This window comes from Lampris incognitus, chromosome 1 (assembly GCF_029633865.1).
Source record: "Lampris incognitus isolate fLamInc1 chromosome 1, fLamInc1.hap2, whole genome shotgun sequence".
Classification (NCBI taxonomy): domain Eukaryota; kingdom Metazoa; phylum Chordata; class Actinopteri; order Lampriformes; family Lampridae; genus Lampris; species Lampris incognitus.
In genome coordinates, this window is record NC_079211.1 from 29075695 (window position 1) to 29102794 (window position 27100).

The 27100-nt window shown below is 43.9% G+C and overlaps 2 protein-coding genes across 2 annotated transcripts; both read left to right on the top strand.

Moving 5' to 3' along the window:
• Window positions 1-7926: 7926 nt before the first annotated feature.
• On the top strand, window positions 7927-12285 carry rap2c (RAP2C, member of RAS oncogene family). Its single transcript, XM_056289649.1, has 3 exons — window positions 7927-8915; window positions 9201-9486; window positions 10151-12285. Exons 1-2 carry the CDS (start codon window positions 8643-8645, stop codon window positions 9477-9479), a joined length of 552 nt encoding a protein of 183 aa, XP_056145624.1. The 5' UTR covers window positions 7927-8642; the 3' UTR covers window positions 9480-9486; window positions 10151-12285.
• A 464-nt stretch (window positions 12286-12749) lies between these two features.
• On the top strand, window positions 12750-14785 carry zgc:92907 (uncharacterized protein LOC436733 homolog). Its single transcript, XM_056291728.1, has 4 exons — window positions 12750-12946; window positions 13723-13885; window positions 14065-14203; window positions 14311-14785. The coding sequence occupies exons 1-4, from the start codon at window positions 12866-12868 to the stop codon at window positions 14420-14422; spliced, it is 495 nt and encodes a 164-aa protein (XP_056147703.1). The 5' UTR covers window positions 12750-12865; the 3' UTR covers window positions 14423-14785.
• Window positions 14786-27100: the final 12315 nt, after the last annotated feature.

Genomic DNA, 27100 nt, shown 5'->3' on the forward strand with positions numbered 1-27100 from the left:
CACGTCGGTGGTAAACTCTGAGATGTAGGCCAACTGTCGCTGCTGGCGGGCTGACCACGGCTCTGCCACCTTGGCCATCGCGAACACCAGCGGTTTGTGATCGACGAAAGCCGTAAACTGATGGCCCTCCAGTAGGAAATGAAAGTGCCTAACAGCGAGGAAAAGGCCAAGCAGCTCACGATCAAAGGTGCTGTATTTGCGCTCTCTCAGGTTCAACTGCTGGCTGAAGAAGCCAAGTGGCTGCCATGCACCGCTCACCCACTGCTCGTAAACCGCGCCGACAGCGTAGTCCGAAGCATCCGTCGTGATGGCAATGGGCGCTCCAGACACAGGGTGTGCCAGCATCGCCGCATCAGCCAGGGCGGCCTTCACATCCTTAAAAGCCGTGTCCCTCTCTGTAGACCAGTCCACAGCGTGTTTGGGGGCTGTGCCCTTCAGAGCCTCATATAGGGGGTGGAAGAGATCGGCAGCCCGGGGGATAAACCGGTGGTAGAAGGGACGTCAATGAACTCCCGGAGGGACTGGGCCGTGTGTGGGCGTGGAAAGTCTGCGACGGCCTCCACCTTAGATGGAAGGGGGGCCGCCCCGTCCTTGGTGACCTGGTGGCCCAGGAAGTCGATGGTGCTCAGACCAAACTGGCATTTGGCCGGGTTAACTTTCAACCCGTGCAGGCTGAGTCTCTCGAAAAGGGCTCTGAGGTGGGACAAGTGCTCGGACACGGAGGTGCTAGCAACCAGGATGTCATCCAGGTACACAAAGAGGAAAGGCAGGTCCCGCAACACTGAGTCCATGAGGCGTTGGAAGGACTGCGCGGCGTTCTTAAGCCCAAATGGCATGCGCAGGAACTCGAACAGTCCGAACGGAGTTGTCACAGCCGTTTTGGGGACATCAGCGGGATGGACGGGCACCTGGTGGTATCCACGGACGAGGTCCACCTTGGAAAAGATCACTTTCCCAGCCAGGTGGGCGGAGAAATCTTGGATGTGAGGGACCGGGTAGCGGTCCGGTGTTGTTGCGTCATTGAGCCGACGGTAGTCACCACATGGACGCCACCCACCGCCAGGCTTAGGCACTATGTGGAGGGGTGAAGCACACGGGCTGCTGGAGCGACGGATGATGCCGAGGCGCTCCATGTTCTCAAAGTCTGCCTTGGCGACAGAGAGCTTGGTCGGGTCGAGGCGCCGAGCTCGGGCGTGCACCGGCGGGCCGGTGGTGACGATGTGGTACTCAACCCCATGTTTGGTCGTAGATGACGAGAATGTGGGCTGAGTAAGGTCAGGGAACTCGGAGAGAAGATGGAGAAACACGTCCTCATTGGAGAGCATGCTGGACAGCCTGACGGATCCTGTATCGCTGAGTGCACACGCGTGTGAAGCGAAGGTAACGGCGTCAATCAGGCGTCGATTCCTGACGTCCACCAGCAGCCCATGAGCACAAAGAAAATCTGCACCGAGGAGGGGAAATGCCACGTCGGCGGTGACAAAATCCCAGCTGAACCGCTGTCCATTAAAACACATGTCAATGTGCCTCGTGCCGTACGTACGGATAGAGCTGCCGTTAGCAGATTCCATGGGAGGGCCGTGAGCGCCCGACAGGGCGTCCACACTCGATGCAGGTACGACACTCCTCTGCGCCCCAGTGTCGCATACGAAACGCCGCCCCGAGATGGAGTCTCGCAGGAAAAGTAGCCTGTTGTCCTCCACGCCGACGCCCATGGCCACTAGTGAGCGCCGGCCTTGGCTTTTCCCGACGAGCTGAAATTGCACGGGGAGGTGCACTTTTTCGCCTTGGCCCCGAACTTTGCATGGTAAAAGCACAGGCCGGGCTCCTGTCGCCGACCGGGGGTTGCCACGGCGACCACCATGGAGTCACCAGGTGGTGGCGTGTGGGGGTGGGCAGGGGTGAGCGCGGACGCGCAGTGCTGCTGTTGGCTGGCCAGGAAGAACTTGTCAGCTTCTTCAGCTAGTTTGCGGCAATCGGTAATGCTGGTGTTAGCCAAAGCGGTCCGCACCTGAGCAGGCAGTTGTCGCAGAAATAGTTGTACAAAGAGGAAATCAGGTGTGTGCGCCGGTCCCAGCAGATTTAGCATTTTGTCCATGAGCTCGGATGGCTTGCTGTCACCCAAGCCTTGCAGAGAAACGAGACGGTGGGCCCTCTCGGCCTCGGAAAGTTCAAAAATCTTCAAGAGGTGGTCTTTGAGCCCCTTGTATTTGTCTGCCGCCGGAGGATTTGTAAGGAGACTCACCACACTAGTTGCAGTCGAACATCCGAGCGCCGATACCACGTAGTAGTATTTAGTAGCATCATCCGTTATTTTGCGGATAGCAAACTGCGCTTCCGCCTGGTCGAACCATGTCGTTGCCGATGACCCCCAGAACTCTGGCAATTTGAGAGAAACCGCGTTGATTTCGTCAACCATGTTCGTTCGAAAGATTGTCTCTGATAACTGCCAAGAGACAAACGTCGGGGTCACCAGTGTAGAGGAGCTCAAGCAGGAGTCGTGACAACGTTCTCTTTCGGCTACACAACGTGCACCATTTATTCCTTCCACCATTACAACAACAAAAAACCCGCGCAGCGGAAGTGTGTCACTGTAAACCCGAACCGAGGAAACAGCAGCTATAAACTAACGTTCCTACTAGCTCAATAAGGGGAATTATGTAGCCCCATAACCACTACAACAGTCATTCAGCCGACGCTTTTATCCAAAGCGACTTACAATAAGTGCATTTAACGTAGGAACTCAGGAGAACTACTAGTAATCAGAGGTCATAAGTGCATCTTCTCTCTAAACAAGCACATACGAGCAAAACCAGTGCTAAAGTAAAAGCGCAAGAAAGATTTTTTTTTTAAATGAGTGAATACATTAAGTGCTAAGAGCAAGTAACAGGGTAGTAGTTGTTCTACAGTGCCGTGATCTCTTTCTACGTGGCAACTGTGGAATATCTCAAGCAAAACTTTCCAATAGGCGATGAGCTGTTGTAACACGCTCACAGAGCCGGCCCAAGGCATAAGCGAACTAAACGGTCGCTTACGGCCCCCGCGCCAGCAGGGGGCCCCCAAGAGTGCTTGAAATGTCAAACACGACAGGTTGATAAATATATATATTTTTGTGTGTGTGATATATCATATCAGTAGTAATTACCAAAAAACAAAAACAAAATATTTTGATATCTGTTGTTAACAGACTGACAAATTAATGCTACTGGTTTAATCATTTCGGCTGCCTATGTCAGAGCTGGGGTCAGGTTCATGTGCACTATAACTGCAAGCAAGTACATCGCGACAGTATGTCACCTAAAAGGGTTTATCCATCTGACGCAGAGAAGCGAAAGAGGAGGAAAGCAGAGGATGACAAAAAAAACAATAAAACAAAACAAAATAGCAGGATAAAGGTACTGTTCTGCACTTTTGCACAGTTCAAAAGCAATTAAAATAGTTAACTTGTTCAGTAAATGCATTGCCTGCTGGTTTATTTTAAGACTTTCCAGCACAGTAGTAAGTCATGACAATGGTATGGTAAGGATCAAGCATGGACATAGTATTGTCGGTGGTGGGAGGTGGGTTTAGCATGGGGGTGGGGGGGGTGGGGGTGAGGCGGGGGAGGGCCCAAATCAAATTCTGCTTAGGGCCCCATAAAGCCTTGGGCCGGCTCTGCATGCTCAATTCATTGACTTTGATCACCGGGCCTTATGTGGTTTTGAGAGTGTGCAGTTCATCACACACAAATTCAAGATGCATCAACAGTGGGATGACAGCACCATTGCCAAACTGTGGGAGGAATTTATAGACTATCAAAGTTTGCAAAAAGAGGAAATTCCAGCATGTGTGGAACGAAGCAGAGATCAAGCTGGAGACTAAAGATGGTAGCACCACCGCAGTGTACCATCGGATGGATGTGGTATGGGCTTTTCTATCTCAAGTAAAGGTGCCAGGATCCGCTATTAATCGATTTGGTCATCTATCGCAACTAGCATGCTTGTTGCTTGTGATTCCTCGCAGCAATGCGGACGAGAAGAGACTTTTCAGTCTAGTCCGTAAAAACAAAACTGACTTCAGAGCCAGCCTTGACATGGAAGGAATACTCAGCTCAGTGATTACGGTCAAGGTCAACAACAAGGACCCCTGTTTTAAATTCGCACCTGATCAAGAACTTCTAAAAAAGGCTAAGAAGGTGACAGCATCCACTTCAGCGCCCACTCAGCCCTCCTTATTATAGATCATGTAAGTAACTCAGCTTCATTACTCTGCTGCTACTACTACTACTTCTACTTTCGGCTTTCAGCCACCTGCATGTCTTCCCTCACCACATCCATAAACCTCCTCTTTGGCCTTCCTCTTTTCCTCTTCCCTGGCAGCTCCATATTCAGCATCCTTCTCCCAATATACCCAGGGTCTCTCCTCCACACATGTCCAAACCATATCAATCTTGCCTCTCTTGCTTTGTCTCCAGACCGTCCAACCTGAGTAGTCCCTCTAATATAATCGTTCCTAATCCTGTCCTTCTTCATCACTCCCAATGAAAACCTTAGCATCTTCAACTCTGTCACCTCTAGCTCCGCCTTCTGCCTTTTCATCAATGCCACTGTTTCCAAACCATATAACATAGCTGGTCTCACAGCCATCTTGTAAACCTTCCCTTTAACGCTTGCTGGTACCCTTCTGTTGCAAATCACTCCTGACACTCTTCTCCACCCACTCCACCCTGCCTGCCCTCTCTTCTTCACCTCTCTTCTGCACTCCCCGTTACTTTGGACAGTTGACCCCAAGTATTTCAACTCATATTCCTTCGTCACCTCTACTCCTTGTATCCTTACCATTCCACTGTCCTCTCTCTCATTCACGCATAGGTTTTCCGTCTTGCTCCTACCGACTTTCATTCCTCTTCTTTCCAGTACATACCTCCACCTCTCTAGGCTCTCCTCAACCTGCACCCTACTCTCGCTACAGATCACAATGTCATCTGCAGACATCATAGTCCACGGAAACTCCTGCCTGATCTCGTCTGTCCATCACCATTGCAAACAAGAAGGGGCTCAGAGCCGATCCTTGATGTACTCCCACCTCCACCTTGAACCCATCTGTCATTCCAACCACACACTTCACCATTGTCATACTTCGCACTTCGCACCACTCCTACATACTTCTCTGCAACTCCCGACTTCCTCATACAATACCACACCTCCTCTCTCGGCACCCTGTCATATGCTTTCTGTAAATCTACAAAGACACAATGTAACTCCTTCTGGCCTTCTCTATACTTCTCAATCAACACTCTCAAAGCAAACATCGCATCTGTGGTGCTCTTTCGTGGCATGAAACCATACTGCTGCTTGCTAATCATCACCTCTCCTCTTAACCTAGCTTCTATTACTCTTACCCATATCATCATGCTGTGGCTGATCAACTTTATACCTCTGTAGTTGCTACAGTTCTGCACATCACCCTTGTTCTTGAAAATTGGTACGAGTATACTTCTCCACTCCTCAGGCATCCTCTCACTTTCCAAATTGTGTTAAACAATCTGGCTAAAAACTCCACTGCCATCTCTCCTAAATATCTCCATGCCTCTGCTGCTATAGCTCATTTACTTGGCCACTGTATGTTGTACAGCACGAAGTACACCTTGTGGTCATATGCTGGCACTGCGCGTTGTGGTTGTACTGTGTGCGTGTTCTGTCTATGATGCAGTTTTGTCTGAATGTACAGACTGTTTTTATCGTCTAAATGTTTGTGTAGTATATGTTAATAAAAAAACAAAACATAATAATTGTATTCTTCGTTTTTTGTTAATAAAACAAACAAACAAATAAACAAATAATTGTATTCTTCGTTTTTGACCACCCTGTCTGTCCGTCCATCTGTCTGTCAGCAAATCTCACGCATTGGAATTCTGCAAACTTGAGAGCTATGTATGAAACATGCATTTGAAATGTTCAATAGTGCACTAGAATCTTGTTTCAACAATATTGTATGAATCTAAAAAAAACAAACTGTAATCGTTACGTGGGCTTAATCTATTAGAGTGAATACAGAATGTTCCGCAACATGTCTGTGAATGTTCTCATTCATCCAGGTCATGGTTATCCAAAGGAGTTGAATCAAGTGCAACGGGACTTGGTATATATCCGTGAAATATAGACACCAATATATATACCAAGTCCAGTTGCACTTGATTCAACTCCTTTGGATAATACAGAATGTTGTTAATCAGTGTTAAAATACATGCCGACGATACACACACTGGTATTCAAACATTGACATGAACTCACTGGTGATAGGTTATAAGCAAAGCCACCCAAAAAGGTTGGAAGTGGCAGGCAGTTTAGCTATTAAAGAGGTTGTATATTTTATGTTCAATGTAAACCGAACAAAAAGATAACACTAACAGCAAAAATGGCAACTTATCTATTAGAATGGTGTCAAACTTTGCCTCTTGCATAGCTAGGCTCGTTTGAAAGAATTGACTCCTTTCCCATGCAGCTCCTGAGGTACTATAGTTCTCAATGGGCTTAACTTCTGAAGAGGAATTGTTTAGCAGTAGTGACTGTAACTGAAATGGTCAAAAACAGGAGGAAGGCCATGCAGACCTCATCAATGGCTCTGAGGAAACTGAGTGGTTATCAACAATGATCATTGTGTGCGAGCTGCATCACTGATGACTGCTTTATTATCTAGTTTTGTTAGGATCATTTCATTGTGGCCATATGAGAGAGACATAAATGTAGGCCTAGTAACCTGACAACAAAGCACAGCAGTGTTATTTGTTGCACACAGTCATCTCCTGTGTACAACAGCACCCCTGTACCCCTAATTTCCCCCTCCCCATGTCCCTAATACGGCTCCGTACAGAGATACATTTGAAATGGGACTGAGTTACCGTATCTGTGCATAAAGTATCTTCTACTAGGTTGCATGGCTAAATGCAACAGATAGGCTTCTTCATGCTTGCTGCTAAATGCCTCTTTGCATTTGGCCTTTGTGGTGAGGAGGAAAGATATGCGGCATAACAATTTTTCCTCAGGAAAGTCTTAACTGTCACTGAGCAACTACAAAAGTATTTGTGATTTGGATAGGCCTGTTTAGCTATCGGCTTAAGTACATCAACAATAGACAGAGAGTTACAAAGGGCATGTGAAGCTTCACGAGTGCTGCTTCAAACATTGTTCAGTCTCCAATGTTTACAAAATTTTTGTACTTTTGTATGGCAGACCAAATCAGACATGGTCTTTCCTGTGACGCCAAGTACTAGTACAAAATAGACTGATATTTTCATTCATGCACCCTGGTGAATATCTGGGATCCGTTCACCAAGTTACCTATTCAAACTAGAAAGACATTTACACAAAATCATTTAAGAACAGACACCAACCTGAGAGTTTCGTTTTGGGTACACTTATCAGATTAAAGCTGTTGAATGGTCACACTTTATTGCGCATCATGTTATTGTGCATTACGTTAAGGGCGGATAATCGATTCAACAGAAATTTGATATAGTCGAGTGATAAAAATCCAACGTTTAGAGACTACTTGGGAGTTCTAGATCAAACCTCAAATAACGCCTTTATTTCTTTATCGTTTGGCGAAGAAACATTAATTATGACAGCGTGACATGGATTTGCTTTTCCTTTATTTGCCTTGGGGCTTGCCGTAGAGGTTCTCATGGCTAATAGCAACTTTATGGATTAAGAACGTCAACCCTAAAACTGTAAACTAACTGAATGATGAAATAAGTCGACTTTCTCAGACGACCTTGTGTGAAACGATCGTCTCTAATACCTTTATTTTTGGAGAAAACAGACCGGAAGTTTCCACCAGCCTCCTGTAGAGTGTCTTGACGAAACACGGTCGGGAGGAAGTGAGAAGCTTCGCTGCCCCACAGTGTCGCCGAACCTGTCTAGGACAGGAGTTCGGGGGGGTGGGGAGGGGAAATAAATGGCGTTCAAACGTGGAGACTGGAGCAGTGACATAGTACAGCCCGTAAACATTCGATGGAGTAGAGTGAATTTGTGGGGCTGTCATCCGTAGCATATCCAGAGGAGAAAGAAAAAAGACACGGAGCCAGAATCGGGCCCCGACCAGAGTCGCGGATATCTTCAACAACCGTTGCTTTTTGTTTTGTTTGTTGTTGTTGGTTGTTTTTTTTTTGCGACGCCGGCGGATTGACATGCTCTCAAGAAACACTGAGGGCAAGTAAGAGTTATTGCATGTAAACTCACCGGCCTTAGCAAGTCGGCAAATCACTTTATGCATCGGGTTTAGGATTTAGCTGGATAGTGCGCCTGACGTGCGGAGAGCATGGGACTGTGGTGTAGATTTGGCCAGAGGCGAGCTAGCGTCAGTTAGCACCGACCAGCTAGCTAGCGCCAATGGTGATCAACTTTGCTCGCCAACTATCCAGTTAGCCACCTAGCTTCGTCAGTAGCTAGCTTTGAGTGTTGGGCCCGGTATTTTATTGCCCGGCAAGCAGTGTTATTGTTTTGTTTTTGTTTTGTTTTTTTATTCATATTGCTTCGCGTTTGCCGTTCGCCATTTAGATCATTGGCCTGTTTGTATAAACGGTAAATGTGGTCGCAACGGGGGACATTATAGCAGCAGCTTAGCCGTTCCTTTAGCTTGCTATCTTAGCCTGCTTCGCCCAAATGAAGGAGTACAAAGTTGTGGTGTTGGGAAGCGGCGGCGTCGGCAAGTCCGCGTTGACTGTCCAATTTGTCACGGGTACCTTCATTGAGAAATACGACCCCACCATCGAGGACTTTTACAGGAAAGAGATTGAGGTGGACTCGTCGCCCTCCGTGCTGGAGATTCTCGACACTGCAGGGACAGAACAGTTCGCCTCCATGAGAGACCTTTACATTAAGAATGGACAGGGGTTCATCCTCGTCTACAGCCTCGTCAACCAGCAGTCTTTTCAGGTAACTAACCTGTTTACATAACTGCTTAACCTGCTTTTCAGTTTATCCTACTGATCTCAGATGTATTTTGAAATCCAATGCTGTTGATTAAGAGTAGTGTTTTCCCCCTGCACACAGATAGTATGCTGGTATTCATGTTGTAGAAACATTGTTTTATGTTGTACTATGATTTATTTTCCTTTTAGTACTGTATATATATATTACTATGCCTCGCAATAGTATTTTCTTGTATTTGTACCCCAGTAGTTTTCAAGAGACTCCCATCTCATTTCGCTTGTGTAACAGGATATCAGACCAATGCGAGACCAGATAGTGCGAGTGAAGCGCTTTGAGAAGGTACCATTGATCCTGGTTGGGAACAAAGTTGACCTGGAGTCTGAGCGCGAGGTAGCTGGATCCGATGGTCGTGCTTTGGCCCAGGAGTGGGGCTGCCCTTTCATTGAAACCTCTGCTAAGAGCAAGACAATGGTGGATGAACTGTTTGCAGAGATAGTGCGACAGATGAACTATTCTACACTACCAGAAAAGCAGGAACAGTGTTGCACAGCCTGTGTGATACAGTGAAGAATTGGTATGGGCATTCTCTTATCCCCCCCCCCCCCAGATTGCAGTTTAATGTTATGATTTAATCAAATTTTCATTTCTATGCCAGAACTTGAAAGCATAACACTTTTGCCTCTAAGGATTATTGACATTTGCAAAGTTTTCCTTGGAGTGTCTGTGTAAAATGTTTCACAGAATGAGGGAGGATTGTGACACATGTATCAATGTAGTTCTCGAGAATAGCCAGTGAGAGGGAGGAATCAGTATTCATTGTGAAACAAAATCGCAGCCATTGAAAGTGAGAAAGATGAGTGGGGTGTGCTGCCCTGTGAGAGTGGTTGGTTTAGCCTGTTATCATAAGATCACAGAAAGAATGTGGCATGAAGGACAGAACTGTCTGAGTAGAAGGGGTTTGGGGGGGGGGGCATAAAGAGCAGAGAAAAGGCAAATGAGCTAGAGGCCCTGAGCCTGACAGTTGAGACTAGACAAAGAAAGGAAAATGTAATATCCTGATAATGAACTGATGTTCCAAAACAGGAAGTATAGCTTCAATACTGCGAGAATTGTTGCCAAGTCTCATATCTGCTTAGACGTTAGTTACATATTATTTATAGTGATTCACCATGGTTTAAGTGATAAAGGCCTACTTCTTGTAACACCTAATTGGGGTTTATATCTCTCTCTTTTCATAGATGCATCATTTGCTGGGATCACTGCAACCATTTCCTGTTTTGATGACCCAAGAGCCTGGGGACAACTTAAGTGCAGCCCCAATGTTAACATACTGCAGCTGTCAGTGTTTCCATTCAAAGGATTGTTTAAGACGGTCTGCCATAAACCATCTCAAAGGAGAGGAGTCTGGCAGGTTTATGCTATTTTTTGATATGTTCATTGTAGAGCAAATTCTGCGGCAAACTCAATGGCCTTTTCTGTGACCAAGGATGGAGCTGCTCTGCAAAGTGTAGAAGACAGAGAGGTGGGAAGGGTTAGAATTGCCATCTGTGATTTTTTTTCTTTTTTTTTGAGTAGGAAATATTGCTTAAGAAATAAAGCAGGAGTACTTTGGGGGCTGCAGCTTCCTTTAAAAGCTGCTAATCATTTAACCTTAATACTCATTTTCATTTATATCATGTCACAAGTTTGGAATATCATTTTATGTCAGTATTACACAATGATGGAACAGCTTTGCTTTTAAGCATACATACTTCCCTGATCTCATCAAGAATCAACCACAAACACTTGTGGCCACAGTTATATAGTCATTACCGCTCACTTGCTTTGATTTTAAGAACCTTGTCTAAAAATTTAACCCCCGACACATTTTTAACTTTGCCAATGTAAGCCCTAATGCTTTGGGCGTGTGTGTGTGTGTGTGTGTGTATGTATGTATGTGTGCGTGCGTGCAAACGCGCATGTGTGTGTGTATATTTTAGGCATTTAAGTGGCACTCTTATTTTCAGCAACTTAACAGTCAATCAATACAATCATTCTGTCCACTAGGTGCCCTCTTGCCCTGAGTCATACTATTCAAGGAGTTATTTTGACTTATCTAGTACAGCCAAGCACATATGGAGGTATGCATGCTGAAACCCAAAAATGCTCTACTGAACTTACTTGAAGTGGCACAGAAGAGCTAATTTACCCTTTTGGCCTGAATTATGACAAACCAGGGGAAACACGATTGCTGTGCTCTATTTACAAGGCCTAGATCCTTTGTGTGCAGGTATTACATTTTCGGTAAACTTGAATGGTCAAAGTGGTGAATGTGCCTCAAAGTATGAGATGACTTTGGAATTGCTGAAGGAGCTTAGGGTGCAGACCTGCATTTGGCTTTATGAGGGCTGTTAAAAAAAAAAATCCAGCGGATGCCGACTCTCATTACTAAGTACATCCTTATCCAACTGCTATGTGTTTTTAACAAAATTTTGGTCCTGTTCAACAAATCTAACATTGTATTTTCTGTTTGGGATTTTTTTTCATATAACCTATTTATTAAAAACTAATGACATGGATAGACAATTTTAAACATTTAATTTTTTTTACTAGCTTTTTTTGCATTTGTGACTTTTTGAGATACAGTATATTGTTGTTGAAAGTGAGACTTTAACAGAGCCTTAAATAATTTCTGTTTCACCCTGGCCTCTTTGTGATTCTTTCCTTCCCTGAGACAAATGCCTTTCCACGTTTCTCTCCATTTTCATCTAAGAACAAATTTAAGGTTAATATGGTCAAGTGTAAACCTAGCCTACTGAAATTCAGTGGGGTAGATATCAGCAGAGAAGACCAAATACTGATCAAGATATTGTACATCTACTAAAGTCCTTGATACAGTGAATTATTTAACTAAACATTTCTAACCAGTCCTTTCGCGATAGGAATACACAGCATTGGTCATGGAATAACATCTTTCATTTTAAAGCCATATATTTGGCCATAAAATGCACTGATCATGTTGACATTCTTTTTTACTCTAGCAACTGTCTTTAAAATTGGACATAACTGTTAATTCAATGTCTCAAAAACGGTTGTCACCATTTGTCTTGTCTATCCTGCTCATTGAACTAGTCTTACCTAACTAGCCTCCGCTTTCCTCACCCTCCCCTCATGCCAGCAGGCCTTTTTTTTTATTATTCACCTTTTTAGGATGGCATAGGGGTTGAGATTTGGCACAGACATGTATTTTTCCTGCTGCATCCCTTGGAATTTTGGGAATAACCCAGCAAAGCTGTTTAAACATTTTCTTTATAATGTTACATTTTCACTTTTCTTACATCAGGAGATTGTATATGGACCTGCTTTCATAAAAGTTAAATATTAAAAACAGTTTCAGATAACGATACGTTTTCATGACACATTTCATTCTGGATTAACTACATTTTGAATTTATTCTCAAATCAATTACTTCAATTATAGTCGCGAATCGTGATTCCCATCATTTTTGCTGTGGCGTAACAAGGCCATCTCTTCCATCAGTCCAGCCGAATTTAATTTGTATGGCCCTAAATCGCAATTCGGGCCCAGTGAGTTAGACAATCACGTTACATTTTCCATAGATAAAAATAGAATAAGTGCCAATGAATGACCCCCCCCCCCACACACACACACACACACACACACACACACACAAACACACTTCCTCCCGTAGACCCCTTGATTCGGATAGGGAGAACTCCCCATAGAAAGAGGGAAAGAAAAGAAGCTGCTCTGAAACTGTCAGAATAGACGGGCATTGCATTTTATTACTGTTTAGGAAAGAGATTGTACTATCGGATGCTCTCGTTTCCTGGTTGTGCGATGAGCTCCACGCCGCTAGAGGGAAACGTGGGGCGTTATTTGGACTGGAAATACGTCATAAGTTATGACAACACGGAAGTGGAGCCGAGACGAGGGTTCAGCAAGAGACGGCCATGAAAACAGTATTTGTAACTGTTGGGACAACAAGTTTCGATGAGCTCATTGAAATCATTATATCCTCCGAGGCTGTTCAAGTGAGTACAGAGTACACAGCCTGTACCCCCCCCCGCCCCAGCATTTTAACCGTTTAAACGGCTGTCGTTAAGCTTGCGTCAGAGTTGAGGCCGAAATCACTTAAACCCCGAATTTTTCGGACGGTCCGATCATTCTGCAGCCGTCAGCTAGCTATAAGATTACTAATAAAGCTAGAAGCCAGATCATTCAAACATGGTTCCATCAGCTATCAGCTGCGAGGATCTAAGGACAGGATGTGTTGCGGTAAAGCCCCTTGAGGCAAATGTGTAATTTGTGATATTGTGCTATACAAATAAAATTGACTTGACTATTAAGTGTAACTAGAGTCGTTCTGTGAGAAATACATTTGCTGGGATTGGAAAACATAATAAATTTTCTGAATGTGCAATTAAGCTTGTTTGAAGACAAAAACATAAGTATTCTCGGGGTCCACAACAAAAGCATTATTGTCTATGGAGTGGCTTTACATTTAGTAACAAATGACATTAGATATTTGAGCCATAGTACTTTAAACCCTATGTTTACAAAAATGTGGGTCGTTGTTGACCATTGGAAAAACATACTACGTGTTAGTTTTCCACTTTTAGTGATGTTCTTTTTAAAAAAAAAAGTATATATATATATATATATATATATATATATATATATATACAGAGGTGCTGTTAGTCATGAATCATGATTCACAACATATGAATCGGATGGGCATGGATTACGACAAAAACATTTTGTCAAGATTATGACAGCAGTAACGTTGTCTTATTTCATCTCCTCACAGGCTTTGAAAGCTCGTGGATATGAACGTTTGGTTCTACAGGTTGGGCGAGGCTGTCTTCTCCCAACTGTAGAGAGTTGCCCAGATCTTGAAATAGAGGCTTTTCGATTCAAAGACTCCATAGCAAAGGACATCAGTCGTGCTGACCTTGTCATCAGCCATGCAGGTTTGTAGTATATCCAGAAACCTTGGCAATTTTCCACCTGTGGGATCAATGTATTAATACTTGCTGGAGCAGTTAGCCAGTCTCTAAATGTTAATTGGGCATTGTCATTATCCATAGTTGAATCAGAATGAAGACTAAATAAACATTCAGGATTATGAAACTGTTTATTTTTCCCCCAGGAGCAGGTAGTTGTTTAGAAGTGCTTGGTGCTGGAAGGCCTCTGCTGGTTGTGGTTAATGACAAGCTGATGGACAACCACCAGCTTGAGTTAGCCAGACAGCTACAAATGGACTCCAACTTGCTGTACTGCACCTGCAGGTTGGTTTCGTCAATTACTTGGCTTATACATCATTAAGTTTGTTTCTGCTATGAGGCTACAAAGCCAGATCCCAGTGAAATTTTTTTCTTCTCTTGAAAACTTTCAGCACCCTCACAAAGACACTGAGGACTATGGATCTCTCTGTTCTGCAGCCCTTCTTGCCTGGACAGCCAAAGAAGTTTGCCAACTTTCTAGACAAGGCCCTTGGTGTTCGATGACTCTTTCTGCTTAAAAGAACTATGCGTATTCAACAGCCTCTATTATTGAATTAATGGTCATATTAAGTCAAAGTCTAATAAACTAAACTAAATAAAATGAATTTGAGAAAATCACATTTTCAAAGATTTACATTTTATTGATTTCAATTTTATTTTTGAAGGATGATATTTATCTGTATTTTGTAAGTATTGATAGTAGTAATGCATTACTGTGACTTAGACATACTGGTTTATTCCAGTCTTGTATGAAATGTTTTTATGATGGCTTCAAATCATCAGTGTGTGATGTTTTCAAGTTATTTATTATATAGTGTATCGTCTTTTTTTCATACTCTGGTTCTGTTTTAAAGTGAGTTATAAAGAATGGTGTAAAACATGCCTGTGTCCCTGTCATTTCAGTCATAGTGCAATAACTGAGACATGTAAGGGAGGAGTAATCTGAGGCGAAAACACACCTCACTAGTTCAGTAGAAATTAGCAAGCGGAGTAAACAAAGACCAAAGAGCAACGTGGCCTCCAGACCTCTGATGGGGGTAAACATTCCACCCTGCCCTGACAACATTATGATTTAATAGAGACACCGAGTTCCATGGACTTGGTGAAATTGCATTCGATCTCATCAGAGAGTCGGGGATTGTGGAGCTCCCTGTGCGATGTTCATCCACGTTAAGCACGGGGGTAAGCCACAGTGTCGTTGATATCTTCTCTGTAGTTCTCTGTGTAGTCTTTCTTGCAGTAATAGAATTTTCATATTTTACTGTGTTTCCCTCCTGTGGCACAGACAATGAGGAGTTCCTTGCCAACATCAACTGCCCTCTGAACCTGTTGCTTCAGTACATGAGAGCCAAGTTTGGCATCCCGGATTCAGGTGGGAAAGATGCCTAGCGCTTGTTATGAATTAAAATTAATTACTCACCTTGGTACTCTTAATGTCAAGCCTCACAATCTCGTCTAAGTTTTGTTTTATTTAACTATTGTATATCGTTTGATAATGGTAATGCTAGTAGATTGTGCACACAAAAAGTAGTAATGTGTGATGTTGGTCGTGTGATTGTCCCATGTCCAAAGTTTTGATCAAAGCTTACAGTCAATGTTGGAAAGACGTGTGTGATGGGTCGCTGGAGGCTGCCATTAAATATTTCAAGCAGTTTGACTCCTGAGGTGTCTGCTTGCATGTCATAGTTCCCTGCCACTTTGCCACAGTGGGCATGCTGTGTCTGTCATCTGACCTTGAAACTCTAATTACTCCTGTCATTATAGATATTACGCTCATTACATTAAATGGAGCACGCTAATGAGTCGATGTCACCACAACACAGTCATCGTGTGTAAATCAAGCTCTGTGGCAGTGGTGACAGAGGACTATCTCTTACACCTTGCTGTAACCTCTGTACAGCATGGTGCTGTAGTTTGTGGCTCCTTTTTAACGTGTCTGCTGTTAAATATCCATCCATCCATCCATTATCTTAACCACTTATCCTGCTCGCAGGGTTGCAGGGTTGCTGGAGCCTATTCCAGCAGTCATCGGGCAGCAGGCAGGGAGACGCCCTGGACAGGCCGCCAGGCCATCACAGGGCACACACACACACACACACACACACACACACACACACACACACACACACACACACACACACACACACACACACACACACACACACACACACACACACACATTCATACTTAGGGACAATTTAGTATGGCCAATTCACCTGACTTACATGTATTTGGACTGTGGGAGGAAACCGGAGCCCCCCGGAGGAAACCCACGCAGACACGGGGAGAACATGCAAACTCCACACAGAAGATGACCTGGGGCGACCCCCAAGGTTGGACTACCCTGGGGCTCGAACCCAGGACCTTCTTGCTGTGAGGCGACCGCATTAACCACTGCGCCACCGTGCTGCTGCTGTCAATTATCACACTACTGAATTTCATATTTGAACATGAGTAAGATGGATATGTTCATCCCATTATTTCTGTGTGATAACATTTTCGTGTGATCAATAGAAAATGTGAAACTCAAATCTGACAGCGGTTTTATTGTTTTGTTTTTTTTAGAAATATTGGATCTGTGTGATGACCAAGTGGAATTGAAACTGCTCCAGGGGTGGGAAGTCTTATCCGGAAAGGGCCAGTATGGGTGAAGGTTTTTGTTCCAACCAAGCAATTACACGCCTGTGTCTCTGAATCAAGGTCCCCAGCAAAGACTGTACTGGTTGATTAGTGGGAACAGGTGTGTATCTGTTTGGTTGGAACAAAAACCTTCACCTACACTGGCCCTTTTTGGATAAGATTGCCCAGCCCTTTCCTACATTTTCTGCATTGTTAATCGTGAGCACTTAACAAACACTCTGACTGGCTACACGCTATTTTGAAAGAACCTTATGCAATGTGGATTTTAAAAAAAAAAATTTTTTTTGCCCACTGGAGATGGTATACCTGACTTTAATGTGAAATGAAAAAAAGTATTTGAAATCAGTTTTTGACTATACATTTGCTTCTTTGTGCCACTAAGACAAAGTAAAAGCCATGCCAACCCATTGCTCTGGAAATGTCTCTCTTATCAGGAAACCCAGAGGAAGGCACCTGTGTTTCCATCACTGCGTTAGTGGTCAACCCAGACCCAGACTTCTCACTTCTCGGTAACTGTGTAACAGCCACTCAGTAAGTTCAGTCATTTCATTTCTATGGTTTAAATTTGATTATGCCATCTGTGTGTGTGTGTGTGTGTGTGTGTGTGTGTGTGTGTGTGTGTGTGTGTGTGTGTGTGTGTGTGTGTGTGTGTGTTTGCACAGTGTGCGTGTGCTGGTTCAGTTTATTATTATTTGTTGCGTGTGTGTTCCTCAGAAGCGTTACAGACTCAGGCTTAACAGTCCGGAGAGGACTCGTCAGCACCAGCTCTCTCCTGAAGAGCACCACCGAGCCGCTGAGATGCCGTCTCAAACCCAATCCCACACAGCCTGTGAGTTTGTGTGTGTGTGTGTGTGTGTGCGCGCATAAATAGGCGTTGATGTGTGGATGCTTGTGAATTGGCCGGACTTATGCTATGGGGAATGTGTTGTACATTTCAAATGTAATTTTCGAATAAAAGAAAGTATGCCTCACCCTCATCCTATTTCCCGTAGGCGACGAGTCGAAACAGAACGCAGAACAAGCAGGGGGAGGCGAAAATGAAAAGGAAGGAATGGGAAAAGGATCGTTTGGTCAAAGGAGTGCTGAACAAAATGGAATTAAAAGTAAAATGGAATCTGCACGTGACTGAATTCTCTCCAGTTTGTCACGTTGTTTTAGTTTGTGATTTGGTTTGATTGCTTCCACCCATTTCTGATTTAAAGGTGAGGGTAAAAAAATGTTAAAAACAATGGACCATTGACGCAAAAACTCAGTGTCTGCTCCACCATAGCGAGGCAAGGTCTGCCACATCTTACTGTAGGGGCGAGATGGTGTTTATCATCTGTCACTTCATCTCACTCACAGTGCTGCAGTAAGCCACTATGCCAACCTCTTTGTGCAAATGGGCAACAGCAAATGTGGACAATCGGTAGCTTTGTGTATATAGTTCTGACGAGCATAGGCAGCGCTAGGCTATCAGGTATGGGGAAGCTAAATTTCCTATGATTTTTACAAGACAATTTTAGCTTAACCCAACAGCAAGTGTCATCTTGCTAAAAATACAATTCACAGAACCTTGTCCAACTGTGAGCATTTGGCTCGAAATTACAATCAAATGCCCTATTGGACAGACCATCGGCATCGCCAGGTCATTTTGCTGGGGCTTTTTTGGGGGGGGGGTCTCTAAAATATTGACAATATGCTATGCATTTCTATTTTTCTGTCTTCATCATCATGGATCATGCATAAAATTAGGCTGTTATTGATGCATGATTCATACATGAGAATCACTAATTCACGGCATGGATGCAATTCTTGCCATCACCTTCGAAGCATGGCGGCGCAACCAGAAAAAAATTAACTTTCTGAGAAAAAAAACAAACTCTCTTGATCCCTCAGTCTGCGTGCCGAATCGTCATTATTCATTTCAATTTTGTAGTCTGCATACAGATAGCTATGTCAAAACGAAAACAAGGGAGCTTAGCCGCAAATTTTGGATTTACTAAAAAAAAATCTAAGCCAATCGAAGAGCAACCAGAGCAAGAGGCGTCTTCTACAACCGACACTGATGCTACACCTGCTGGGATTGCTGTCAGCACAAACCGGCCAACGCCTGGTGTGACAACGCAGGACAAGCCTACAGAAGAAGCTGGAGATGGGGGTAACAGCTCGAAAGAGGAAGAGGCCGATGATGATGCTAACCCCACCTGCCCCTCTGTCCCGCCTAACGGGACCAGCCAGCAGTAGAGGGATGGAAGACTCGTAACACATGGCTATTCGTTGAGGGTGGAAGCTTGGGATGCACAGTATGCAGAGATGCAAAAACCCTTCTGCTTTCTGAAAAGGTCATTGGCACGCATTTATCGGAAGAGTAGATTAACGGGGATGTAAGCAGCCATGCACAGAACCAGTGGTGCAAAAAAAAATCTACAAACATCGTGAGAGCATAGCACACAAAAGGCCCACAATAGGTTGCGTGAAAACAGCCTCTCGTCGCTCCTTTTTGTGGATCTTAATGGACCCCCTTTGGAGAGATTCGACCCAACGCCCTCTCATCACATCTTGGATTACATCAGGTCATCACCAGTCCATACCACAGGCTTCTGGGCGAACAGTAGAGGCAGCTGATCCCAGGCCCCTGTGGTCACTTCTGTTTTAAGGTAAGGGCTATTCCCAATTAACTGTATTATTCACTGTTAGCACTGTATTGTATGTGATGGGTGTTGATGAGGACTGGATCCCTTGTAGGCAGCCTGGCCTATTTCTGTTGGTATTTACAATGCTCATGCATGTGTGTGTGCTGTTATATGGTCTGGTTTGTTGATACGTGACCCTCGCATTTGATGTCTAAATTGTACCGAGAAATTATTGTACTCATCTGTATGTGATGGGTAACTTTAGGCAGGCTAGCATGCTCTGTTTTTGATTTAATGCTCATACATTTGTGTGTTTATAGGCTGTTTTGCTATTTGACCTATCCGTGTCTTATTTGTGCCAAGAAACTATGCAGAGTAGTATACTGTGCCCTGCTTTAGTTGGCCGTATTGTAGCATACTGTGATGTTTGGCTTTGATACCTGTGTGGAGGTTTGATGTGGTCATTAACTGATTACGTTATGTCTGTGAATGTTCTCATTCATCCAGGTCATAGTTATCCAAAGGAATTGAATCAAGTGCAACTGGACTTGGTTATATATCCGTGAAAACGTTTCGCCTCTCATTCAAGAGGCGAAAGTCAGACAGGCACAAACTGATGAAGCCCACACGTACACAGGTATTTTTGAAAACGCAACTTTTTTTCTATGCGTTTTTGGCCTTTTGTCCACACGCAAACGGAGTTTTAGGTCACAAAAATGGATATTTTTTTTTTTACAATGCCTTCTTAAGGGCAGCTTGAAAAAACAAAACAAAAACACAACTCCGGTTTCTGTGTATCTGGATGTACCTGTATTAGATGGCGCAGCCGAATAATTCCACTCATTCTTCACACAGATAAACATTCATTTATCCTGAGGGCAGTTTGCCTTTATACCAGTCAGACATGTTTGTTTTGTTATTATTCAAGAGGATCCCAGTCACACATCTCAGAGTGGAAAGGCTGTTTGCGTGCGTCTATAGACTGTGGCCGGTAAACGGAGCTTCTCAAACCAGGCCCGGCTCCAGGGGGCGCTGTAGTGAGGTTTAGCGCCCCCCCCCCCAAGCGACATTCAATGACCCCCACCCCACCCCACCCAAATTATTTCAAGATGTTTAAATCCTCTAAGTAAATTAAAATCGTTATTGCATTATTTCATGTTGGTCCGCTATTTATTAAATTATAATTTTTCATTCAAATTAGGAAAGGGTTCTTTTTTTTTATTAATTGATATTTTTCTGGACAGATCAACAATTGCATCCACAAACACAATGCATCATAACACAAGTATTCAACAAACTCAACTGTCCTCTTTTCCTGTTTTTAAACAACATACACCCAAACAAAAAAAAAACAAAGTAAACATACACAAATTAAAAAAAAACAATTAGACAAGACACATAGCCATAGAGTCCATATGAATATTCATGCAGAGTAATCATCTATTTCAATGTCCACATTCCATTTCTGTGAAGAATAAGCCCCAGACCTCCTTAAACATGTTCTCTCTACCCGCCACTCTATAAGTGATTCGTTCATATGTTGCCATCTTATACATTGTTTCCATCCATTCATTGTAGGTTGAAGGAGCAGAGGATTTCCAGTGTCTCAGATTGATTCTACAGCCAGTTATCAGAGCCAGCTGTACCCATAGACATTCTGACATTTTCTGGTAACAGTCCCAAAAGACACAGTGCTGGGGTTTTAAGCAGTGATAACTTCAACATCCCGTTCAGAAAAACAACAATGTTGTCCCACATACATACTGTCTTCTCACAATAATACAGTAGATGTACTAAAGTCCCAGACTCCTTCCCACATCTCCAGCAAGCATCATTGTCCCTTAGTTTCAGTTTGGCCAGTTTACATGGGGTCCAGTAGCTTCTATTGATCACCTTATAATGAATGAGTTGTGACTGTGCTTCACGTGAGCATTTATGCCACGATGCAACAATCTTCTCCAGGACCTCTGTCGAAATCTCCCCCCCAACATCCTTTTCCCAACACATTTTCAGGCCCTCCAGTTGTGGCTTGTGTGCTTCCCTAATATGCACATAAAATAGTGAGGCCCCCCCTTTTCCCATCCATGTTGTATGGAATAGATCCTGTATTCTAGTTTGTGGATTCAATTCAGATTTTACCTGGCCCAATATACACTGCTCAAAAAAATAAAGGGAACACATAAGCAATGCAATGTAGCTCCAAGTCAATCACACTTTTGAGCTATCAACCTGTCCAGTTAGGAAGTAATACTGATTTGTGAATCAATTTCACCTGTTGGTAAATTGTCTAATTTCCACCAGGTGGAAATTAGACAATTTGAGAGACAACCCCTATAACAGGAATGGATTTGCAGGTGGTGGCCACAGACCATTTGCCTGTCCTCATCTTTTCTGGCCGATCTTTGGTTAGTTTTTAATTTTGCTAGTGCCCGCACCACTAGAGGTGGCATGAGGCGGTATCTGCAACCTACAGAAGTTGCTCAGGTAGTGCAGCTAATCCAGGATGGCACATCAATGCGTGCTGTGGCAAGAAGATTTGATGTGTCTCCCAGCACAGTGTCCAGAGCATGGAGGAGGTACCAGGAGACAGGCCAGTACACCAGGAGACGTGGAGGGGGCCGCAGGAGGACAACAACCCCGCAGCAGGACCGCTATCTGGTCCTTTGTGCAAGGAGGAACAGGAGGAGCACTGCCGGAGCCCTACAAAACGACCTTCAACAGGCCACTAATGTGCAGGTTTCTGCTCAAACAGTGAGAAACAGAATGCATGAGGATGGTATGAGGGCCCGACGTCCACAATTGGGGCCTGTGCTCACAGCCCAACACCGTGCAGCCCGATTGACCTTTGCCAGAGAACATCTTGGTTGGCAGATTCGCCATTGGCGCCCTGTGCTCTTCACAGATGAGAGCAGGTTCACACTGAACACATGTGACAGACGTGAGAGAGTCTGGAGACGCTGTGGAGAACGTTCTGCTGCCTGCAACATCCTCCAGCATGACCGGTTTGGCGGTGGGTCAGTGATGGTCTGGGGAGGCATATCCTTGGAGGGCCGCACAGACCTCTACGTGCTAGCCAGAGGTACCATGACTGCCATTAGGTACCGGGATGAGATCCTCAGACCCATTGTCAGACCATATGCTACTGAGCCTCATTTTGAATCGTCTTGACGAATTTCCACAGAAGTTGGATCAGCCTATGTTCTCATTTTCCACTTGATTTTGAGTATGATTCTGGATCCAGACCTTAATGGGCTAATGATTTTTATGTCCATTGATCATTCTTAGGTTATTTTGCTCTAAACACATTCCTCTGTCTAATAAATAAAGATTTTCAGCTGAAATATTTCATTCATCGAGGTCCATATTGTGTTTTTAGGTGTTCCCTTTATTTTTTTGAGCAGTATACAATGCCTAATTTGCAAAAAAATCCAAAAGTCTGATTTGTCTAGATTATATTCTGTCTTCACTTCCTCAAAGGATTTCATTCCGTCTTTCCCAAACAGATCTCCAAGGAGATGTATACCTGACCTAGCCCACCTTTCCCACATGAATGTCTTCTTGCCTATGAGAAGCTTCTTATTGTACCATATGGATGCTTTAGGTGTGAGATATGTATTGGATTTCATAATATAATGTGCCACTCTCCAAGATTCCCAAGCAAAAGATAACACTGGGTTCCTGAATGGTATTGCTCTTCCCATTTGTGTCAGAGATGCCTCTAGGGAGGAAGGGTATACTAGTTCTTCTTCTAGCCTTACCCAAGCAGGAGCCTGGTCTGGAGGAACATTCATTTTAGAAAGTTGGGAGAGTGAGAAGGCATACTGATACCAGTCAATCTTTGAGAGTGATAGGCCCCCCTGTTCTTTAGCTGCGTATAACTTAGTACGGTTAAATAAGGGCTTTTTTTCCCATCCAGATAAAGTGCTCAATTACTGTGTTGTACTGTTTTAACAACAAGCGCGGGAATGATAAGGGCAACATGTATATAATATATTGTATTTTAGGTGCTATAATCATTTTCACCAGGTTTATTCTTCCCAACAGTGATATATTCATCTTAGTCCAATTCTGCAACAGAAATTGAATGTTTTGAATGATAGGAGCTATATTTGATTCCATTTATTCAGACCCGGCGTTAGTTTAATCCCCAGATATGTTAGGCCGGACGGCATCCATCTGAACTGCCATTTTTCTCTAATGACCGGTGGGCATAATTTGGATAGTGGCATGGCTTCTGATTTTGTCCAATTGATTGTATATCCCGATATCTCAGAGAAAGAGTCTATTACTAAATTAATTTCTGATGCAGCATTTCAGGATTACTGGATACCACTAGGATGTTGTCAGCATATAACAAAAGTTTATGTTCTTCCCGACCCGCTTGTATTCCCACTATATTCTTATTCGCGCGTAAGGCCAGTGCCAATGGTTTGAGAAAAAGAGCAAAAATGTGAGGTGAGAGAGGCGAGCCCTGCCTAGTGCTACGGCTCAGCTTTAAAGAGGGTGACATGATGCCATTGGTGAGAACAGTGGCCATCGGATCTGTATACATTAGCTGAACCCATTGTAGGAACGATGGTCCAAACCCATATCTCTCTAGAATAGAAAACAAAAAGGAAAACTCCACCTTATCAAGGCCTTCTCTGCATCTAGAGAGAAGGCAACCACTGGGTCTTCTCCATTTCTCGTTTTCCACATGAGATGCAAGAGTCTGCGTAAATTATCAGCTGAGCTCCTCCCCTTTACAAATCCAACTTGGTCTGGATGTATTAGAAGTGGAATAACATCCTCTAGTCTGGTTGCTAGAATCTTGGCCAACACTTTTTCATCCACATTGATTAGTGAGATTGGTCGAAAATTACCACAGTACTGCGGGTCCTTCCCTTTCTTATGAATTAAAATGATTACTGCTGATCTCATGCTTTCCGGGAGTTTACCTTTCTGTAAAGCATCTTGATAGACAGTTTGCAGTCTCGGGGCTAACTTGTCGATAAACTTCCTATAAAAGTCAGAAGTAAACCCATCATTTCCCGGCGCTTTCCCCAAACTAAGATTAAGTACTGCTTGCTGAATTTCTTCAATAGTGACGTCTCCTTCTAAGGTGTCTCTCTGAGCCTCTGTTAAGGTTGGCATGTTAATTGTTAAGAGGAAGCTCTTCAGCTTAGACTCATCCATCGTCCCTTGTGATGTGTAAAGTTCTTGGTAAAATGTGTTAAACACCCCATTAATCCCCTTTTTATTCGTGATCAATTCATTACTTTTATTATATATTGAAGAAATTATGTTTTGAGTTTGCCTCTGTTTTACTCAATGTGCCAATAATTTGCCCGCCCTCTCTCCCTGTTCATAGTATTTCTGCTTCGTATAAAACAACGCTAATTCGGCCTTCCTTTGTAAAAATGTTATTCAAATCAAATTTTAATTTATTAAGTTTACGCCACGTTTCTGGGTCTGGATGCTGTATATGCTGTTTCTCAAGCTTTTTTATGTCTTTATCTAGTTTAAGCATCTTTTCATTTTCTGCTCTTTTAGCAAGCGCACTGTGTTGTATAAGACGCCCCCTTACATAGGGGGCGTGAAGGTCATCGTGGCTGGATATCGCAGGGCGTACACGATCTTGCGTGCCTGCAGCATCTGCCTCACCTCATCGTATTTCCTGCGTTTCTCTTGTATGTCTTGGGCGTAGTCTTGGAAGAAGTAAATCCTCACGTTTCTCCAACTCACTTCTTTCTTCCTCCTAGCTGCTGCTAGCACTGCAGACTTAGCCTTATCTCGCAGAAAACGAACGATGATGTGCCTCGGTCTGGAGTTGTCATTCGGGGGTGGGCCCACGATGAATCCTGTCAGCTTCGTACCACTCATCCGCGTTTATTCCCAGACTCTCCTGTAGCCGTGTTTTGAGAAAGGCATCGTAATCTTGGCCCTTGGCCCCCTCCTTGATACCCGAAATCCTGATGTTCTGGCGCCTGGAGTAGCCCTCCAAGGCTGATAGCCTATCTCGCAGCAGCCTGTTTTGCTTCACCATTTCCTCCATGACTGGGCCCTGTTTAGCGTTGTCCTCCCCCAGCACTGATATTCTTGATTCGGCCTCGGTAGTTCTGTCCCCAAGCTTTTCAACAGCGTCATTCAGAGAATCCATTCCACTTTTCACTCCGGATACATCTTTAGCTAGTCTCAAGGATGGTCCGAATGCCCTGTAGTTCAGTAGCCACGTTAGCTAGGTGCGGGATATCTGTAGCTTCACGCTGCGTCGCCATCTTGCTCGTTGATGTTGCATTGTTCATATTTATGTCACGGATGTCTAGCTACATACTTGTTTGGTATGTTAATATACTTTTGTAGAGTTAGACTGCAGGAGCAAACATTAGACGTCCAGTCGTACTTGGTGGGGCAGGAAGAGAACTTTATTGCACATGCGCAGAAGTCATACACACACACATATGGATACCCGCAAGGACCAAAATAGCTGCTTATAGCGCAGTAAATAATACAGTGGCTGACTGGCTGTATATGTGAGACTGCACATTATGTTCAACACCCTCACTCAGGCTCACCTTTACAGACTTACATGAAAAGAAAAACAGGTCTTCCTTAAAACATAAATTACCTATGCCGGTAATTAACATAACATAACGGTAACATTATTCCTTGAATAACAACTCAGGAAAGCCCCAACTTTATTGTTGTTTGATACTTCTGGGTTATCTATGTTTCCCCAAACAAATAACATCTGAACTTCTCAAACTTTGCTTTTGTCAGTGGTTTGGTCAACACGTCGGCCATCATGTTTTCTGTGGGACAGTATTCAATGGATATTTTACCATCAATATGTGCGGCTCGCACAAAATGATATTTAATATCAACATGTTTGCTCCGTTGCCTACATACTGGATTTTTGGACAGAGCAATCGTCCCCTGATTGTCTTCGAATATTCTCACTGGTGTGTGCTGCCTATCCTTATTCATCCCTTGAAGTAATTGAACAAGATATAGGCTCTCTTGGGCAGTGGCTGCTAGAGCCATGTACTCCGCCTCGCATGTTGACAAAGCCACTGTTGGTTGTTTCCTAGTCTTCCAGGATACAACTGGACCCTCTTTGACCAAGCTAAAACAGTACCCAGTAGTACTCCTCCTGTCATTTTGGTCTGACACCCAGTCGGCATCACTATAACCCTCTAGTTTAAGGTCTTTGTCACTTCTTTTGTAACATAGCTCATATTCAATTGTGCCCTTCAAGTAACGTAGCACCTGTTTAGCTGTTACCCAGTGTTGTTGTTTTGGCTGTGCTAAGTGTTGTGACAACTTGCTGACCACCCAGCTTAGGTCTGGTCTAGTAGAGGTCATTATGTAGATCAGACTGCCAACTATCTCTCTGTAACCTGTGGCATCTACAACCTCACCCTCCTCATCAAAATTTAGCTTTTGCTCACAGGGTGTTGACCTCGGTTTACAGTCGGACATGCCAAACCTCTGTAGCACCTTTGCAATGTGTCTTGCCTGACTCATCTTGATTTCTCCCTTTTTCTGTGTGAAATCAATACCCAAGAAATGTTTAAGCTCCCCTAGATCCTTCATTTTGAACTTCATTTTCAACATTTCCTTTACCTCACTGATCAAGTCGTTGTTGTTGGCTGCAATTATTAAATCGTCCACCCAAATAATCAGGATCACCTTCTCATTTTCAGATTGTTTATCATATACACAATTGTCGGCCGCATTCTGGATAAATCCGTTTTCTACTAGGTGATCATGTAGGAGTTTGTTCCAGTTGCGCCCTGATTGTTTCAGGCCATACAACGACTTGTTCAGCTTACAAACCAAACGATCATCAGTGTTGGACTCAACTATGAATCCCTCCGGCTGTTCTATATACACCTCACAGTCCATCGGGGCATGTAGGTACGCCGTTTTCACGTCCATCTGATGG